The 17,547-nt window shown below is 44.9% G+C and overlaps 1 protein-coding gene across 3 annotated transcripts in view; it reads left to right on the top strand.

The window, feature by feature from the left end:
* LOC126470047 (ecdysone-induced protein 74EF-like) overlaps positions 1-17,547 on the top strand; it is a 617,268-nt gene that overhangs the window by 574,067 nt on the left and 25,654 nt on the right. For all 3 annotated transcript variants that reach the window (XM_050097548.1, XM_050097546.1, XM_050097547.1), the window contains 2 exons: positions 9,806-9,961; positions 15,905-16,012. In XM_050097548.1, the coding sequence (XP_049953505.1) occupies positions 9,806-9,961; positions 15,905-16,012 (264 nt within the window). The remainder of the gene's footprint in view (positions 1-9,805; positions 9,962-15,904; positions 16,013-17,547) is intronic.

Here is a 17,547-nt window from a genome sequence, read left to right as displayed (position 1 = left end):
CCAAAGGACTAACACCGGTAGACATCCGTCGGAGAATGAAGACTGCGCATAGGTGAACATGTTTGTCGAAAACCACCGTTGTGGGACGGTGCACTAAGTTCCGTGCTGGTCGCACGTCCCCACATCGGAAATGTCGTAACGCAGGAGCTACGCCAACTGAAGCGGAGACTCTCGAGCACCCTCCCTGTAGTCCTGATCTCCACCCATGTGATTATCACCCCTGCGGTCCCTTAAAAAAGGCCTTTAAGGGTCGACGATTCCTGTCGAAGGAGGATGTGCAGCGGACAGTTAGGACTACTTCGCGCCAAGGATATGGTGTTTTACCGAACGGTCATCTTCAGAATGGTGCGTCGGTGGGATGACTGCCTTAGTGACTCATGGCAGTTGTGTCTAATTGGCATACCGATTCTGTTCTGTACAGCCTCCGAACAGAAGCTATTTCATCGCCACTTGTACGTAAATTTAAGAAACATTTGTACGACAATACACTATCTGTTTATAGTTGCTTTGGTAACATTCGCCCTGAATTTTAAAAAAAATGTTCAAATGTGTGTGAAGTCTTATGGGACTTAACTGCCAAGGTCATCAGTCCCTAAGCTTACACACTACTTAACCTAAATTACCCTAAGGACAAACACACACATCCATGCCCGAGGGAGGACTCGAACCTCCGCCGGTACCAGCCGCACAGTCCATGACTGCAGCGCCTTAGACTGCCTTTTTTTTTTATTCATTTTATTCGATACGCTGAGCTATCGTGCCGGCTGTTCGGCTAATCCCGCGCGGCCCTAAATTTTAAATTTGATTTGTTTCATCCGGTAAAGGTTAAAGGAACGGTATGTGTTTGGCGTACGTTTATGTATCTGTAAGACCACCGTGCACGCTAGCAAACGAAATTAACTCCTGCTCACACACATGAGTATGCGCCCGTAAGGTCCCGACACCCCAGCATCATCTGGCGGCGTTCGGGCGTACCAAACTCGTGACATACTGAACGTGAGCGAGAAACCTTGCGGTTTTATACGGCCGGAGAAACGTAATAACGTCTCACACTGCTTAAAACGGCGCGTCTCCTCCACGGGGGCTTTTGTGTTACATCACAGCTGGAGCGAGTGAAAGTTATCTCACTCTAACGCATACCGGTATCTCAGCCCTTTACTTGTCATACGCCGACATTTGAATAGGGTGGCGAGGCGGCTGTTCGCAATGCGTGCGATGTTTTCCCCGGGTGACACAGTTGCCTAGAAACGCGGTGCCGGGCGGCTGGCTACCTGCGAGCAGATGGAGCGTGGCAGCCTTTGTCCGGCGAGGCCTCGGCGCCGGCCATAGACCCGCCAGCGCCTAACCTTGGCGGCCATATTGCCACTTGCGTCAGCAGGAGTTATACGGAAGTGAGCGATCATTAAGCCGGGCGGCGGGGCGCGCGGCAGCCACGCCACGTCCAGCCCGGAGCCGCCGCCGCCGCCGCTTCTGCTGCTGCTCCTGCTGCTGCCGCTTCCGCCGACGGCGTGCACATCCGCCCTAAAAATACGCGCTTTGGCACCCGACCGCCGCAAACACACGACACCCTTTTTTCTTGTTTTGATCGTTTTGGCGCGCGTACCGACGCAATCTTCTGGCGGCCGCGCTTCGCCACACTTTCACTTGCGGGACACTCGTCCAGACAACAACTAGAGCCCATTTTACACTAACGAATTTCTTGTCTCAATCGACTACTCGTGGCGAGTGAGTCTACTGCGGCGCCCGTAGCGTTTTATTCCTGTACTGAGTCTCGTCTGTTTCGCGTGGTGGTTTTCGTTTGTACGCCAGCGCCAAAATTGGGAGAGCTGTCTGCTAGGCAGTATGGCGCCTGAACGGTGAAAGTGAGGTTATGAGGGACTATCATTTTACGAAAAAATCTAAACATAGAAACAAGATGTAGCAATATGCAGTGATAATAGAGTTTGCAGACTTTATAGTGGAATACATGAAATTTGAAACTTCCTGGCAGATTAAAACTGTGTGCCGGATCGAGACTCGAACTCGGGACCTTTGCCTTTCGCGGGCAAGTGCTCTACCAACCGAGCTACCCAAGCACGACTCACGCCCCATCATCGCAGCTTCACTTCTGCCAGTACCTCGTCTCTTACCTTCCAAACTTTACAGAAGCTATCCTGCGAACCTGCAGAACTAGCACTCCTGAAAGAAAGGATAATGCGGAGACATGGATTTGCCACAGCCTCATTCTGGATACATGAAATTTATTCGCAGTTGCGACAACCATCATCTGTATAATGGAACGACGACAATGAAAATTTGTGTCGGACCAGGACTCGAACCCTGATTTCCCGCTTATCGCGAACGGCCACCTTACCACTAGGCTACCCAAGCACGCTTCAGGAGCAGACTCAAACTTCCATATGTCGTCAACCATATATCTACAACCACATCCATTACGTCTGGCAATGAAGCGTGCTCGGATAGTCTAATGGTAAAGAGATCGCGAGCGACAAGCGGGAAATCCAGGTTCGAGTCCCAGTCTCGCAAAAATTTTCACTGTTGTCACTCCATTATACAACTGATAGCTGTCCATACCCGCAACTGCAAATACATTTCATGTAATCCACAACGTCCATAGTCGCCGCAATGCTTGTTCCTTCCGACATGCATGTCTGTCAGAAGGATCATTCCGTTGTGCTTCTGAACACCACAGGAACCACAATATCATATTCATAGTGCAAGTTCTTGTCAAAGGTCTTGCGATAAATTCCGTACACTCCTGAGAACTTAAGTAAACCACCATTTTTGCTCAAAAATGGTTCAAATGGCTCTGACCACTATGGAACTTAACATCTGGGGTCAGCAGTCCCCTATAACTTAGAACTACTTAAATCCAACTAACCTAAGGACATCACACACATCCATGCCCGAGGCAGGATTCGAACCTGCGACCGTAGCAATCGCGCGGTTCCAGACAGAAGCGCCTAGAACCGCTCGGCCACAGCGGCCGGCGACTTTTTGCTTTATCCTTTGCATCTTGTTTCGTTACTAAGTGCCAAGTAACATGGAAAATTGTTTTTCTCATGAAACAATTCTGACATTTTCAGTATTATAATAATTTTCATCAGAACACGTTCATCTATTTGCGTTCTTACTTATGTGTAGCGTATGCTTTTTCTCTATAAAACGTAAATACGTTTTTGCTTTCAGATATTTTGTCTCACTTGTATGAGAACACTAGTAGGAAAAAATACCAAGGCACTGTGTATCTTTTTAGTGTGTCACGAAACAAAGCAAACAACACGATAAAGATTAAGAAGACACGAAAGAAAAGAATCCATTTCTGTAATAGACATGAGCTCGGCCAGAATATGTTAACTTCTGATAGTAGCAGACGCTGTCATTATAAAAAATAATTCAAATGGCTCTAAGCACTGTGGGACTTAACAGCTGAGGTCATCAGTTCCCTAGACTTAGAACTATTTAAACCTAACTAACCTAAGGACATTACACACATCCATGCCCGCGGCAGGATTCGAAGCTGCGACCGTAGCAGCTGCGCGGTTGCGGACTGAAGCGCCTAGAAACCGCTCGGTCACAGCGGCCGGCGCTGACATAATCGTCTGTTTCTACGAATGCGCTGTGGGCAGCATTCTGGGGAATTTGGAGCTCCACAGTTGGCACATTCTGTAGATCATAGAAACATACTCGCGATGTGGTTGGTTGCTGATTTACACGAGTGACTTTCTTGTCTCAATCGACTACTCGTGGCAGGTGAGTCTACTACAGTGCCCCTGGCGTACTATTCCTGTACTGAAACGCCCTTGTCACGAGTGGTTCTTTTTGCTTAGACGTCGGCGCTAAAACTGCGTGTGTTCTGAGTCCTGTCTACTGTGAAAGTATCAGCAATAAGGAACTGGCAATGATAGTAGAGTTTATTGATAACCAAAGCCAAATTCATAGTGAATGTTCTTGACAAAGATACATCCTTCATACTGCTGGAAACTGAATGAATAGGAAAATGTTTTTCAGTAAAATCATTGCCGCCATTTCAATATAAGTTTTTATTATTTATTACATTGTCACTATTTCGGCTGTAGAGTCATTTTCAAGTACAAGGTGAAAGCTCCGTTGCTCGTTTCGCTGCTCTTGACACCGACTTGGTATTCGCACAAATATATTTAGGAATAACATCATTAGCCCTACACTTTTTGTTGAGTCTAATACATTCAGTCGATTTAACTAATTTTATCTTCGTCCGTTGGTATCGGAGAATGTATGACTCCTCAAACAGTTGATGATTTTTCCTTGATTGGGCAGTACAGAAATAAATAAGTGATAAAAACTTGCCTTTTCTTTTTACAAGTATTTCTAAACCTTTTTTCAGATATTTGGTCCCACTTGTGAGAGAACACTTGTAAGAAAAATTTTTGTTTAGAGATTCCGCAATCCTGCAACGCATTATTGGAATATAATCGCCAAACAGACAAGCGTATGGCATTTCTTGGTCATTGTTTTGGATTTAGCAAAGCATAAAATTATTTCTGAAACACATAAAAGTAGCAACTTGAATGTATATAATTTGATACAAAATCACAACTACCCAGTAAGTAGATGGAATTCAGATGTTTTCACTGACGATAAAGGTACTAAACGGACATTATAATAGTGTTGGACCCTGATGATATTTTCCCCACTTGCCACGGTATTTGCTGCGACTTTAATCTTCTCGTTTTCCTTAGCATCTTCAAATATCCGTTAGTTATTTTTCATACTAGTTTCTCTATACAGAGAGTAAACAGGAAATTGTGTTTCTCCTCTACGAAGTTTACACGGCCACTGTGACTTGAGCGTAATCTTCTTTGGCAAGCGTTCTTAGAATTCTTGGCACGAACCATATGTCGAATTCTCCGTCGTGGATTACTGTTCAGCACTTACTCAGGTTAAGGACACTGCCCTCGGCACGTAGCCCTGTAACTTCAGTAGTTCCCTGTTATGCTTTGCGAGGGTTAGTCTCCCGAATCTCCAGTTTACTCCAGTTCCATCCCGAACGTTAGGGGAGGAGTTTTGACAACTTTAGCTACCAACAGAATGCCGTCAAATCAGAGATCATCAAATAACTTCGCTAGCACCCTTATATGAATCTCTGTCTGTTTAATCAGTTTAACTGTAGTAAACGCAACAAGAACGCAGTAGATTGTTCATTGCGTCTCTAGGAATGAACGTCGCCTCATTATTTCACGTTATTTCGCACAGCTGTTCGAAATATTTGGTTTTCATAATTCTAACGGTCCGCTATTCACGTCATATACACGGATTCAAGGTTACCTATATGGAAACCAAAGTGGTCTCTACAAAATCTTTTATAACTCATTTAACTATATCAGAGCAAATGTTCAAGAGGTCGACCAAAGTCGGCAATACAGCCACCGGACTGTCCACAACTTAGAATACCGAAAGACGATGGAACTGAAGAGACTCTGGAAAACAGCTGTGCAAAGTCAACAAATCGGCCATTGCGTACCTCGTTTCAGCCACACAGACAGAATGAAGTCGTCTTCTTCGCATAGGGCACAGCCCTATGACTCTAGCTTCTTGCTCCGGCAGGAGAACCCCCCTGTGCGTGGGGCTTGTGGCGTACGGATCAGAGTGCGCGTCGCTTTAGTAGACTGCTTTTACAGTCAGACAAGGGGGCAGCAGCTGGTTTCCCATCAGATTTGCGCTCTACTTTAACTGACAATAAAACCAATGTGGTACGACTTTTGTTTTGCCAAATATCGGACCTATTCCCTAAAATTTTAGTGAGAAGTTTTGAATATCAGGATGGCTGGCTTATCCTCTTTTTTGTGAGTTATCAGCTAGTCACATTTTCCTGTGCAATTTTTTTATATTCACTCTTGTATTGCGTTTAACTGAGGAGCAACTTGATTGAGAAGTAGTGGCTCCGGTCTCGTAAACTGACATACGGCCGGGAGAGCGGTGTGCTGACCGCATGCCCCTCCATATCCGCATCCAGTGACGTCTGTGGGCTGAGGATGACATGGCGGCAGGACGGTACCTTTTGGGCCTTTATGGGCTGTTCGGGCGGAGTATAGTTTTTTTTTTTTTGTTTTTTAGTTTTCTTGTATTGCGTTTTAATTACCAGTTTTAGAACATAGAGCCACTGACCAATTTTACTCTCTCTTAAAGGATGTGAGACAGTGTAATTAGCCGGCCGTGGTGATCTAGCGGTTCTAGGCGCTCAGTCCGGAAACGCGCGACTGCTACGGTCGCAGGTTCGAATCCTGCCTCGGGCATGGATGTGTGTGATGTCCTTAAATTTGTTAGGTTTAAGTAGTTCTAAGTTCTAGGGGACTGATGACCACAGATGTTAAGTCTCATAGTGCTCAGAGCCATTTGAACAGTGTAATTGTGCAAGAGACCATAGGTGAGGTAGGGAAAGAGCGAATGTAATTGTCTTACTTGTTTTATGACGTTTTAGACATTTTAATCACATTCGTTCCTACTAATCTTCGTAAGCGCTCTGATAATCTCGCCGTTCGGCACCCATCAACCGCAAACACACACACACACACACACACACACACACACACACACACACACACACAAACGCACGCTCCCACGCGGTACGCGAACACTTACCGCATTTGCACACAGTGATACTCAATTGACATACTAGGCTGAGAATAGAAGAGGGTTTCCCCTCCCCCCCCCCTCTCAGTATTTCAGTATATATCACGAACGCTCATGAAAACGCGCTACTACGTTCGAGTTCGAACAAATAATCAGTCACTCAGGCATCTTGATCATTACAGTCGTAGGACGCGTCGATGGCGTGGCCGTTGGTTGGTATCATTGGCTTTGAGCGAGCCACCCCTTGTCCTGGACGATGAGAGACAGTTAAGGTGTGTGGTGGCAGGAAGCAGACAGTGATTTGTGTTATCGCGGCGGGCGCTAGATTTGTGGCGTGCTCAGGCTGTTAGCATAGTGCGGCTGGGGGTCGAGGTCCCGCGAGACTGTTCAGCCGGCGCCGCAGATAACGAGAGCTCGTTCACCTTCCCCAGATAAAGCCGACTGGCCTTCTGCCGTCATCACCGATACACCTTCTCATTTGAAAAAACCGCCCACTATCGACGAAACGCGAGAGTTCTCGCCGCGTCTTTCCTCTGTCCACTGTGACTTTCTAGAACACGACGTCATTGCGGTATTTACGATCTTGCTATCGTACGCGAATGAGGAGAGGAGAGGGTGGCTGTGAGCAAGAAGAGGCAGAGAAAGCAAAGAATATAGCTGGTTGATGGAAAGGAGAACACCTGTTTCGGCGTAATACTGCTGTCTTCTACGAACTGCTAATGGAATGGCTTGACCTGTTTGCCGTTAAATTAAACTAAAGTAAACTCCACAGCGGTGGGAAGGAAGCTAAGTGTACCCTGCATCTTCGTTTCAGGAATAAGTTTGTTTCTATCTGAAAGATTGTTCCAATTTTGTGCTCTTATATTTGCCATCTCCGCTCCTACACACCAAATGCGTAGATATCACAGAGACAGCGCTCAATACTTTCGGTTCACCTGGACTTTGTCGTGATATATCCTTTGTTATTACGTCCGTGTGGTTTTGGCTCCCTCTTTATGTGGGTCATATAATCTGAGCGGTGTAATCAGCTGCATCGTGAGTGGATGATTTCTTGTTTACTCGGACTGAAAAATTGTGTAGCGTACTAAGACATTTTTCACATTGGTTTAGCATTGTAAGTCCTATTTCGCGGCGCGATTGTTCTTTATATCAGCGAAAAATATTCAGTTTCTCCTACACGTATTCCGTGCCAAGAAATGAAAATCCTGCTTCTACTAAAACATCTGTAGAAGACCCACACCTCTCGCAAGCAAATTCATATTCTCTTCCCCATCGTCAGAAAGCGTGGACTGTTACTGCCACGCATTTCGCATCCTATGCCAAAGGTATATCAATAGGCTCTCTCTCTCTCTCAAAGAAAACTCCTGCCACATATACACTGTCTGATCAATAGTATGTGGACACTGCTGTGAAGTGCGGAATTGGCCACAAGATCTCACGAGAGGCGGACCCGTCAGTATAAAAGGAGACGGCGTATTGTGTTGTCAGTAGAGTAGCAGTAACAGCGCAATGCGTGGGTCGGGAGAGCTCAGTGACTTCGACCGTGAACTGGTCATTCGGTGTCACCTGAGTAACAAAACCATCAGAGACATTTCAACCCTTCTAAAACTGCCCACGTCGACTGTTTATGATTTCATGTAACGGCGGACAGCGACCGTCGAGCACTGTGGAGGTGGTAGGAAAAAAAAAAAAAAAAAAAAAAACGGATGAGAGCAACGGAAGGAATCGTTCTTGAGTTTCAAAATGGTACCAGCAGTCCAGCTAGCACAATGACTGTGCGTAGGTTAGTTAAGTTTAAGTAGTTCTAAGTGTAGGGGACTGATGACCTTAGCTGTTAAGTCCCATAGTGCTTAGAGCCATTTGAATGACTGTGCGTGCGGAGTTAAAGGGGATGGGGTACAATGGTCGAACTGCTGCGCATAAGCCACACATTTCTATAGTTAGTGCTAAACGACGCTTGAGGTGGTATAAACAGCGACACCACTCGACAGTGGATCATTGATTTTGAGCGGTGAATCGCGCTGTGCCAATGTGACGGAAAGGTTTGGTTTTGGCAGATGCCTGCAGAACATTACCTCCTGTCATGTGTAGTATCAATAGCGAAGTACGGAGGAGGTAGGTATGGGGGTGTATTTCGTGGGTAGAACGTGGATGCCTCATTGCACTAAAAAAAAAGTGCGGAAGGATATGAAAACATTTTTTTATACAGTGGTTAGCACACAGGACTCGCATTCGGAAGGACGACGGTTCAATCCCACATCTGGCCATCCTGATTTAGGTTTTCCGTGATTTCCCTAAATCGCTCCAGGCAAATGCCGGGATGGTTCCTTTGAAAGGGCACGGCCAAATTCCTTCCCCGTCCTTCCCTAATCCGATGAGACCGATGACCTCGCTGTTTGGTCTCTTCCCCTAAACGATCCAATATCTGCATCATCAAGCCGCATCTGCGAGGCAATGGTTTGTGGACGATAACACTCCTGAAATGGTCTGGCCTGCCCAGAGTTCCGACCTGATCACAATGGAATACATTCGGGATGAGTCAGAATGTCGACATCGCTCCCCCACCGTCCAACGATTCTGCCTTCTGCGGGTAAGCCTCATGAGGAAGAACTGTCTCCCTTTCCTCCACAGACATTCAGACGCCTCATTGAAAATGGCCCCGGCAGAGTTCAGGCCACCCTAAAAGCGAAGGGTGGACACGGTCAACCCGCTAATAGGTGTCCGGATACTTTTGATCAGATAGTGTACTCCTGTTCGAGGCATCCTTCCCTGCAGGGGTTAGGCTGCCAGCTCCACACACTTACCCACCAACGCGTGCTGTCGCTTTCTATGCGCGACACTTATACGCCCCAGCTGCTAACGTCCTACTCTCCAGTCCTACATATGCCTTTCGCTCCTAGCCCTCGACCACTCTCGCCGGTACCAGCAGCAGAGCAATCCACTTCCAGCAGCTGCGCCATTCCAGGATACGAGGCCACACTTCTAACGTCAACCAGAAATATTCACAGCCTCGTGACCTCTTAATTTAAGTTTTACTCTGTATTTCAATTTCCTTATATGTAATGTACTTAATGTGGAATGCTTTATGAAACAAAAACCGAGGAGCAGCCGACTGCCTGCTGGCAGTGTTCCCCACCTCGCTAAGAGTAAAGACGACTGTGTCTGAGTGATTTTTGTTGTTGTGCTGTTGCAGTGGACACGGCGGAGCTGTGCCCCACGCAGTCGCCTCCGCCGGTGGTGGTGAAGCGCGAGCCGATCACGGAGCACAAGCCGGCGTTGTTGCACGGGCTGCTCAGCCAGCATCCGCACGCGCTTCTCACCCACAGGTCCACCTACACTGCATCCACAGGTACGCCCACACGTTTGTCTGAGAAAACCAGTTGCTTTTATTTTCACTTCATTCACTAACAGTGTTAGTGTTTATAATTGGAAGTGCGGCTACTCACAGACGTCAAGTGTAGGCTGTAATTATGGTATGGCAGCGAAACTTGGTAAATGCTCTAACGCTGGAACAAAATAGTTCCAATTTTGGCCACCAGGTGCAAATCTGGCTCTTTATATGCAAGAAAGACGTATAGAAATGTTTGCATATTTAATGGTTTAGAAACGGGACGTGGGCAGAAAAGACCGAACAAGTGATAAAGGCACGTACAAGTACAGGTTGTGACACGTGGACGATAATTACGGAAATTTGGGTCTGGCCGAAGCGGTTAAGGTACCGCTCAAGTAAAATGGGAAATCCGGGTTCGAATCCCAGTCCGGCAAAAATTTTCACTGTCGTCATTCCAATGTACAGCCGAAGGTGGTTCATATTCGCAACTGCGAATACATTTTCTGAGTTCTTTACCGCTGGTCACACATTTGTAATCTGTCAGGAAGTTTCACATGTTCAAATGTGTGTGAAGTCGTATGGGACCAAACTACTAGTCTTACACACTACTTAAACTAAGTTAAACTAACTTATGCTAAGAACAACACATACACCCATGCCCGAGGGAGGACACGAACCTCGGGCAGGAGGCGCCGCGCAGTCCGTGACATGGCGCCTCAAACCGCTCGGCCACTCCGCGCGGCTCAGGAAGTTTCAAAAGAGCGCACACTCCACTGCAAAGTGAAAGATTCATTGCAGCACAGATACACAGTCGACACACGACACCGAATAAAACAGAAGGATCAGCTCTCGTTACCTCAGTCTATGTTACAAACACACATGACAATCGCTCATAATGTCCGTAGAAAAAATAATGCGTATCCGAGATCGCACATAACTACATTACAGAATATGCAAAAAGACATTTATAGATAGAAATCGACGGTATCGCCAAGCAGTGGCAATGTACCATTTTGCATCTCATAGCAGCTACTTGAAGTAGTGATCACCTGTGTCACGTCACGCAGAACTACAGAAATGTTGCCACCCTTTCAAATCCACCGGTCTGTTCTAATCTCGTCCCTAAATGGCCACAATCCTCGCAAGTAATTCCGTGTCCGTACCCACTACGCTGTCGTAGAACATGTGTCCTTGTATATCCCCAAGAGGGGGAAAAATGGGAAGTTGCGAACGGAGGCATCTGGCAGACTAGAGAATAAGGCGTCTTCTTCCAGTCCTATGTCCAGCAAACAAAGCACCGGTAAGTTTCCGGATCTCCGCACCGAAATGAGGTGAGGTGCAGGTTTTCAGTAACGGCGTCTTCTCACTGCCAAGTGAACAAGGAAGACAGAAGACTTTACTCGATAATTAATGCACTTAATTGCCACTTGTAAATGAATGAAATGAAAATAAATGCAAGAGTACGGCGAACAGCCGACAATGTAGTTGGTTGGTTGGTTTGGGGGATTAAAGCGACCAGACTGCTATGGTCATCGGTCCCTTTTTCCAAAGACAAAGAACACCCACAGAGAATAAAAACGAGGAACAGAAGAGATCACAGACGATACAGAGACAATGTAGTCATTATTACCTTAATTTAATTTCTTAATGCTCTTTTCTTGTTTCTAAATATATAATAGGGAATTTTTCCGTACTTATATATAATACTTCTATGTAATATTGTTAATTTAAGTACATTGTAGTTGGTATAGCTTTACCTAAGAATATCGTTAGCACCTGTTCTGAAAAAATTACATTGAAAGTTTACTGTGCGTGACAGTAAAAGAAAATGACGAAAGAAACTAGAGTTTCTGCTATTTCCATTTACTTGGTTGTTTGGTGTAAATTTGAGTTCCTCTTTAGTACCAACACTGCCAACACTGGAAGATCGTTCCACGCATACTTAAAAATAATGGGGGGGGGGGGGGGTAACCTTTCGAAAAAAATACGAATTTGGCGAGGCTGTGGGATGTTACTCTGAGCTTAAATAATCACGGCGGGAACAAGAGTTCAAGGAAATTAAAATACTTGACTGCTGTGCATCTATCTGCCAATGTATTTGTGAAGCGCGAGCCTCAATGAGACATCAGTTTCTTTATTTTTGTGTTCACATCGATTTCACAGTGTCTGATTCTCATTAACTTCCATACTGTTGCTCATAGTGAACCACAGTTTCAGCTCTACAGAATATATAACATGTATGTGTATTAATAAATACATTACCGTTATGCCTTCCATCGGCACTGTTGTAGTTCAGGGCGCTTGTCGAGAAACATATTTCTACAATGATATTTCTACAAGGAACTTATTCATACACCAGGCATGCTCGCCTCACACATTTTTCGCCTCATAAATGCGGCTGTCACAGTTGCGGCACATTACATAATGGCGAGCAACTGAATTACTCTTGCCACTGAAAACAGAGAGCAGGATTTCGAAACGAGCGAGGACGCGACATCTCGTGTTGCCTCATTCCATTCAGGGGTTGTGAGAATTGACGGGGGTTCCCCCACTGTTCGCTACGCAGGAGTGCGCGGAAACTACAAACAGAAAGCGTTAGGTTTCCTTACTTTCTGCTCCTAGACACTGCCGAGTCAGTATGATCCTTGCATTTGGAAGAATTCTGGTTTTTCTCTTAATCGGTAAAAAAAAAAAACTGAACCTACAGAATGAGACGTGTCCTTTCATGTCATTTCACCTACATCTTCTGCAATTATTTCCCTGGGCGCATGAATCATACAGATCTCTTCATCTAACATGGATGTTACTTTTCATAGTTGCCTGACTGCCCGTGAAAGTCAAGGGAAAGGCTATTTTGGGTTATTGTGGTAAGAGAGGCTATCCATTTGGCGGCTTCCTTGCATGGCACGCTTGGTGTAACAAGAGAGATAATTACTGTGACGTATTCGATACTCGGTGGTGCTGACTGGAAGTACTCGTAGACGGGGTGAAGTTTCCGGAATTGCGCCATCGGTTACCGATTAGTCTCGGTGTGTGACGAGGGACACGTCAGCGTCTTGCTGATGAGAGGCATTAAGCGCGCACAACACGCTCAGACGCGTTTCACGCTCCACTGCCGTTCATCCCAGGGTTCACCGTCGGAACACGGCGATAAATATTTCTGTTTATGGTTGCTCGTTAATCAGCAGATATGCTCTTCACATCCCCGAGGAGTTTTAGCCTCTTCTTTGAAATGTGACGAACATGGGAGCTCGGTTCGACGCGCTAATGCGTCCGATTTGTTCGTACTGCGATGATAACAAGGAGAAAGTCAAGTTTAGAGGACGTCCTACAGAATGCCGATCAAACACGTTGGAGCTGTAATTATGAACATACACAGGTATTCGAAAGGAATGAGGATGACACTCTCTTCAGATTTTCAGTGATTTCGGCAAATCACTCCATGTGAATGTCGGCACTGTTGCTTCAAGAAGCCCAAGGTTGGCTCCATCCTTCCTCGTTCTACAACGGAATCTGTGTTCTGTTTGTAACGTCCTTAATATCAGCAGTACTCAACCTTAATACAGAAATTTCCTAGTACAGTATAAACGAATATCTTTCGAACATCCAGGAATGGAATGAAGGAATAAAAAACAACTTGACGCTAACATTCCCAAAATTCCTTAGTATAAACAGTAAGACAGTATCTATAATAACGCCGATGTTGACGACATGTCAGATATTACCAGCCTCTGGTTTTGTCATGTAAATTGGTGTTCCTCAGTAGTAACAACAGTGAACGATTGTTACTTATCTGCCTTTTTAAAAAAAAAAAAAAAAAAGAATGGTTGAAAAGGGTAACTTTATGGACAAAATCCTTGATTGTAGCGAGGCCATAGAATAGTGCTTCATGTTCGACCTCGAATAGTCTCCCGTGGGGTCAGCTACGATTTATAATTTCAATATGAAACTACTGCGCTAAACCTGACTTCACTATCACAGCATAGAGCTGTTAGCCGCAATTTAAAGAGCGCGCCTGCGGACATGGACATCGGGGGGTGACAGCGATCTACACAATATGACTGGAACCTGCGACTTCCTGTTTGTGCTCGAGCCTCAGCCAGGTGTGCCATATATTTGCAGTGCAGCCTAACGCAACCCCTACGCAAGGTCCAGAGCAGCTGCAGTTTCCGGACAACATCTGCCCATGTGGCTGAACCCTTTACGTGCGCTGAGGAAAAATACCCCCACCACTGCTTTCTGTCAGGGGTTAACGCCCTTTCGCGAACATGTCCCTGTTCAAATGCGTCCTAATTCAAATAGAATACGCGAAATATCTGCCGAGCTAAGCGCTTCAAACAGGTTCCTTCTTTCCCGTAATTTAGGAGCATGAGGAGATCTGTGATAAAAGAAATGGTGCTACCAGTCACAATAGAAACATGTTTCTAGGTTAGAACTCATCATAAGGCTCCAACGACAGTACAACAAACATTTCACACAAGAGCACATAGATGTTAAAATATTTTTTGTAGAGTCTTGGATAATCTAGCAAGTTACGAAATGTATTGTATGTTGGTCTGCTGTTCACATGAAAAATTTTAAATAATCACTCACTTTGTTCTTGTGACGCGGCTGTCTTCTAATGATGTGATCAGGTACCTCTATTTCTGTGGCTCTTTTGAACTTGTTAGCCATTGCTCTCAAACTTCTAGAGGTAACTTGAAACACGATATCATAGACAACTTAACAGTGCAGAAAAACAAGATGGTGGTCAAAACAAAGCTTCTTTCGGTGACTGGTGTTGTTCGGTGAAATACAGGGTGATCAGAAACAGTCTCAGCAGCTTGTAAAGGTGTTGCAGGGAAGGTTATGCCGAGAACTAATTGTTTAAAAGATCGATTGGATGCGCCGTTTGCGAGTTACTTGGCATTGAACTGAGCCAATCAGGCCGTTGCGCACCCAAATTCAAGTGGCCCACCAGATACAATTAGTGTTAGTTGTTCTCACAGCGTAGACGATAGCGCACGAGACTGCTCCGCCTTGCGATCGGGTTCGATCCTTACTAGCGTACCATGTCCAATTTTTGTATCGCTCTCTTGTTCGATTTTACGGTACCAAATGAAGAACATGTTTGGTGACACCGTCTCCGGCAGGCCGCTTGAATTTGCGTGCGCAACTGCCTGATTGGCAAACTGCAATGGCAATTAAATCGAAAGGTGCACAACGTATTGAGATACTTCTTAACAATTATTTCTCCGCACAGCCTATCCTGTAACCCCCTTATATCCAGACTGTTTCTGACCACCGTGTATAATACAAACTCAGTGATGTGACAATTTTACATTAAAACGACTGTATTCAATTTTATTTTAAACAATTACAAAGATGTTGTGGGAACCTACATTCATATACAACCTTAATTTTTATGTATTTTGTATTTTAATAATATTGAATTGAAGTTGGTGAAGAAATCTGAATTCCTAAACTTTGTCATTTCATTTAGGATTTCGTTTCTTCACATTTGGCCATGGATGAAAATTTCGAAACATGTTGCTAATTAAATAATTTAGTCAATAAATTTTTTGACTGGTAGCGGTATTTGTAAAACCTTTTCAAATTTTTGGAACAGTCACGGTCGATTAACAATCCGGTTGTTTCACACCTATCACAAGCCTTAACCACTAATCCATTTTAGTATGACCGAGAAAAATATTCTGGAAACAGGAAGCGGGTCTGGTGTCTGATTCCGTTGTAGAATGCCAAGCTTCCCATAAAATGTAATATAGTCTTTTATTTACACCATAGACAGTGGTATCAAGTAAAACAAAAGGGAACTCTCGGCAAAACTTTCAACATACAGTAAAAACATTGTGGACTCATATCGAAACGGAGCACCCGATTGCGACACGAAGTGTTTACGTACAGCTTGTTTCTTCTTGTGTTTTCTTAGCGCTACAGTGTACGGCGTTTTTTTGTTGACAGGATCACTGCCACCGAGTCCAGCGGACTCCGGCGTCTCCGACGTTGACAGCAGCAGCAGCGGACACGCGTCCAATGACGAGCTCAAGGCGCGGCTGCAACCCACCCCAGGTAACGCCAATCCATTATTCTTCTCTAACAATAACCCGCGCTGAAGATGTGTAAGCTAACCCTACATTTAGATCAGAAAGTTTGTAATTAGTCTACTTTAACGCCACAGCAGAATAATAGCTCGTGAAGATGGAAATTGACGTTTAAATTTCTGCAGAGGACGATTAACCATAGGCTAAAGAGAGTTTTTTACCTTGAGTCGTTCCGAATTGTCCGTTTTGCCCGTGTAAATTTCTACGAGATCGTAGTTTCTCACGACATTCTTGTATAAAACATCCTTTGTTTACTCGTCGCGTCGAATCTGTGTAAAATCTCGAGAATTCGACGAAATCCTCCATCGTCTTCGCCAGAAACAGCTGACTGTCGTTGGTGTTGTTGTGGTGACGTTTATAGCACACAGGTGACTTCTCATTGGTCGGCGTACGTCATCATTACGTTCATGTTGCCATTGACCGAGGCCTACGAGAAAGACTGGCCGCGGCGAGTACGTCACGAAGTTAAGCCTGCGCTCGCTCGCTCAATTCAGCAAACTACGGTTCTACACCTGTAAACTCGTTACTAGGTGTGTACGTACAAACGAGAATTAGATCTTCTAACGGAACCCGCTATTATAGAGTCTTACTGTTATTAGTCCTACAATGATCGTAAGTCCATAGGCCTACTTATAACTTTTTACGGCTGTACTGGGGTACAATAAAATTAATATTATGCCAAAATGATTATCAGTTGCATAAGGCACCACTTCCTGTACGAAATGAGGACTGTTAAGCAGAAGAGACTAAATGCTATAAACAAGCCGTTATACCATTTATACGAGGGTAATCCCAAAAGTAAGGTCTCCTATTTTTTTGTAAGTACATAGACCTGTTTATTTCTACAATGGTTTACATCAGTTTACAGTTTGAACATTTAGCTATTTTTCGACATAATCACCATTTCTGTCTATGCATTTTTGTAGACGCTGTGGCAGTTTTAGTATGCCTATGTCATACCAGCTCACCGCCATGCTCCTCGTCGGAGCTGAATCGCTTTCCTGCCAAATGTTCTTTCAACATCGCGAACATGTGATAGTCACTGGGCTATAGAGTGGGTAGATGATTATGTCCCACTGAAACTGTTGCAGGAGAGCAAAGGTTTGCCGAGCGATGTGTGGGCGAGCGTTTTCATGGAGAATGTGTACGCCCTTGCTCAACATTCCCCTTCTCCGGTTCTGAATTGCCCGTTTGAGTTTATTCAGAGTCTGACAGTACCTGTCAGCGTTAATTGTGGTCCCAGCGATTCAGCTCCGACGACGAGGTAAAAGAAGAGGTTCATAACTTTCTGAACAGCATGGCGGCGAGCTGGTATGACATGGACATACAAAAACTGCCACAGCGTCTACAAAAATGCATCGATAGAAATGGTGATTATGTCGAAAAATAGCTAAACGTTCAAGGTGTAAACTGATGTAAACCATTGTAGAAATAAGCAGATCTATGTACTTATAAAGAAATAGGAGACCTTACTTTTGGGATTACCCTCGTATCGAGTACTGA

The sequence above is a fragment of the Schistocerca serialis genome, chromosome 3, assembly GCF_023864345.2.
Source record: "Schistocerca serialis cubense isolate TAMUIC-IGC-003099 chromosome 3, iqSchSeri2.2, whole genome shotgun sequence".
NCBI lineage: Eukaryota > Metazoa > Arthropoda > Insecta > Orthoptera > Acrididae > Schistocerca > Schistocerca serialis.
Note: the sequence above shows the minus strand (reverse complement) of the source record. Positions and strands in the feature narration are given on the sequence as shown.